The 3425-nt window shown below is 45.9% G+C and overlaps 1 protein-coding gene across 1 annotated transcript in view; it reads left to right on the top strand.

Annotated features, from left to right (window-relative positions):
• MCUB (mitochondrial calcium uniporter dominant negative subunit beta) overlaps positions 1–3425 on the top strand; it is a 17431-nt gene that overhangs the window by 5147 nt on the left and 8859 nt on the right. The window contains exon 3 of the mRNA XM_045284319.1: positions 515–619. Coding sequence (XP_045140254.1) covers positions 515–619 — 105 coding nt within the window. The remainder of the gene's footprint in view (positions 1–514; positions 620–3425) is intronic.

Below are 3425 nucleotides of genomic sequence, written 5' to 3'. Positions count from 1 at the left end.
GCCTTGTAAAAACATTACTACCTGTGCGTCCTGGATGTATAGTGGTTACGCATTGGGCTGCAATCTGAATGTTCAAAAGCACCAGCACCGCTGCTGGAGAAAGACTGGATTTCCAGTCCCTGTAAACCAGAGCCCTGCAGATATAATGGTTATGGGTCGGGCTGCTAAGACAAGGCTTTCTACACCGTGAAGAATGACAGTCTCAGAAACCCACAGAGACAGTTCTCCCTGAATTACAGGACTGAGGACTCGCTGTGAGTTGGAATTGACTTGATGGCAGTGAGTTTTGGTTTGATTGTTTGGTGTGCATTCATGTACCAGCCCGGGACTTGGTTGCTTGGGTATTAGAAAGGTATTAGAACAACAGTGGGCGCCCTCCAAAAGGCAATGCCTACTACTGTATTACGAAGGCATGGGGTGGTAGGGCTTTTGTTCTGTTCTGTTGATGTGTTGGAAAATAGTTCTTACTGTTTCTAAAGGAGCACATATTTTTGTATTCTGATTTTTGTTTCAGACGGCAGCAAGGTTCCAGCTTCAACCTTAATGGGAGTTCTGCTAATGAATGATTTTCAACTTGCCATCAATAAAATAACGTACAACGTGCACTGCCCCAAGCAAGGTAAGAATTACAGGCGACTGAACACTTCTCACACTTGCATTTTGTAGGGAACATAGCTTACCATGAGGAGCTTCTGAATGAGCCACAAGATTTTGGCGAATCAATGATTAGGCTTTTCTAGCGGCGTTGTAAGTGATCAGAAGTTTTCTAGGTGAAACTTTAGATTCTTTTGTCCTTTTTTTAATTTGTAAAAGTTCACATTTGTATATTGAATTAATTACTATACAACACTATTTAAGAAAGGGATGAGCCAGGAAATCTATGTGCAAGTACATATTGTTTCAGAATTTGTGATAGAGCCTTTCTCTCATCTCAAACCATCCTTTTGACCATTAACATTACGCTTTTAGAAAGTTCTCTCTTAATCAGTACTTCACGTATTTCTTTTCCTTTCTCTCTCTCATCTCTGATAATTCCATAATGTGTTTTGTAACTGTCCCAAAGTTTTTATAGATATTTTCTTTTGTTTGTTTTTTTACCTTTTTCTCTTTACATTTCAGTCATGGGCATTTCTAGTGGCATGTCTTCAGGCTCACGAATTCTTTGCTCAACTGCATCCAGTCTACTGAGGCTCCCATCACAGCACCCTTCATTTCTGCCACAGCTGATGTTCTCCTACATTAACCACCTGCCCGTTCATGTCACTCACATTTTCTATGAAATCCAGCACCACATTAATCATAGTTTTTTAAAGTTTCTGATCTGATGATTCAACAATCTCTGCCGGGTCTGAGGCTGGTTCTAACACTCAGGTGGTCTCTTTAGACTATGGAGTTTGTAATTGTTTAGCAAGCTTTGTGATTGCCTGTTGAAAATGGACATGATGTATTGGGTAATAGCGGTTGAGGTCCGTAACCTGTATGGTGGGGTTTTTGTGTGGCTGGAAGTTGGGGCATGGTTAGTGTTTGCTACGTCAGAGCCTTCCGTTCTCTCTAGTCTCCCACCACCACCCCTTTTTTTTCCTGTCTCCCCTGTTGTCTTTGAGCTTCCCCGAGACTTTGAAACCAGAGCCAGGCTGTAGCTTGAGGTTTTCCTAGTTGTAACCCACTGCGCTCATGCTAGAGCCCTATTGAAGTCATAGTGAGGTGTTTGGGAGGAAACACATTCTTTGATCTTCTTAACTATTTTATAAGTTGAGCCAGAATCCCGAAACTGTAACCTTCAGAGGAGTTTCTTAGCCGCCCCTCCCTTTGTATGAGACAGGAAGAGTGAAAAGGCTTGGAGCTAGATCATTGCTCTTTACGATTCTGGTAAAGTTAATATTTTTTGAGGCCTTGGTTATGATTTAGAAAATGCTCTGGACATTTTTCAGCCAACTCCATGCTGTAAGCACAAGCTGGTTTTGCATTCCTCTTCACGGTTACAAGCTGGTAGGGCCCATGAGTGTGAGCCCGGAGTTGCTACTCTCAGGCTAGTTCACACCGAGCATTGGTTAGAGTTGCAGAGTTCCCACCACTCTGCCCTGCTACCTGCTACCTCACCTGCTTCTACTCCAGGCCCACCGTCAGTATAGAGTGGTGAGGGTGGGCAGAAGGAATCCATGCGCTCGGACCACACTAAATGGATAACTGTAAATAGAATAGGACATAAGAGCCCTTGTGTAGCATTGGACTGTCAAGGGCGGATGGTGAATGGGTGTGTGGGGAGTGGGGTAAGGTGGGAGGGTCAGGCTTACTGAATTTGGGAAATCCTCAGTTTGAGCTAGATGCATCACAGTCAAGAATCATCCATCGATGCTACCTACGCAGGGAGAGGGGGAGAAGCAGACTCAGAAAGGAAGGGCATCCTGAAGGGAAAAAAACCCTGAAAAACAAAATGGCACGCTATGTTAGGTTATAAGATGCCTTTCCTTGGTTCTAGCTTTTGATAGGGAAAGAATTAACACGGCAGAAACACAGAAGTGAGTGAAAGTAAGCTAGACTGGGCCAGCTCCAGAGAAGGGCGGTGGAAAAACAGGCCACGTGGTCCTGCTCTTTGATCTGATTTATGTAGCCTTCCTCCCTGCCTGGGCACCTCCCACATCCACCAGGAGGGCCTGCTTGTGTGCTAGTGGGCATGCTCCTGGGTGCATGAGCTTTGCGAAGCAACTGGTTCCCAGTGCACATGTTCTGCCCATAGCCTTCTAATGCCTGTCCCTCCCATCTCTTAGAACTTTCCCTTGACCTTATGGCCTGGGCTTGCTGGTCTTTGCTGATTGGTTGTCTTTGGAGGGCAAACCCTTTTTCCCCTAAGCTTCCTCCTGGTCAGAAAATTACCAGTTTGGGCCTGATTCTGCACCAATCAAGAATCCCCAATAGACACTTTAACTATTGGGGGAGAGGGGTGGACGTTAGATGGAAGAGTGTGCTAAACTAAAAGACGGGGCCAGCCACAAGGATGGAGGAGCCAGCTGGGAAAGGGCTCCCTGTAGACATATCCAGGACAATTTGAGCTCCACAAAGTAACGTGTAACCCCACAGAAAGGAGGGGGCAGAGGTTGAAAATGTGAAGATGAAGCCCCCGCTAAGGTAACAACGTCCATATCCACTGAACTCTTAATACTCGGCCGGGTCTTCGGCTTCCTGCTCTTTACTCACAATTAGTATTTACGTGAACATGTGGAACAAGCATGCTCAGAGCATCTCGTGAGTAGGTTGGTTTGCACGGCCTCCCTGTCCTCCCCAACCCCAACCTGGAACATGAGCTCAAAGTCCAGGTGGGTGTGCCCCGGACAGGGTGAGAACACCCAGGATGGTTTTATTCAGACAGGATTGCTGTAAAGGACCAAAGGAAGCCTGGGGAAGCACTGAAGTGGGGGGGTGGGGGT

The sequence above is a fragment of the Echinops telfairi genome, unplaced genomic scaffold (genome assembly GCF_000313985.2).
Source record: "Echinops telfairi isolate 266 unplaced genomic scaffold, ASM31398v2 ScPeMD7_7468;HRSCAF=8506_0, whole genome shotgun sequence".
Classification (NCBI taxonomy): Eukaryota; Metazoa; Chordata; class Mammalia; order Afrosoricida; family Tenrecidae; genus Echinops; species Echinops telfairi.
This window is presented reverse-complemented; position numbering and strand designations above follow the sequence as displayed.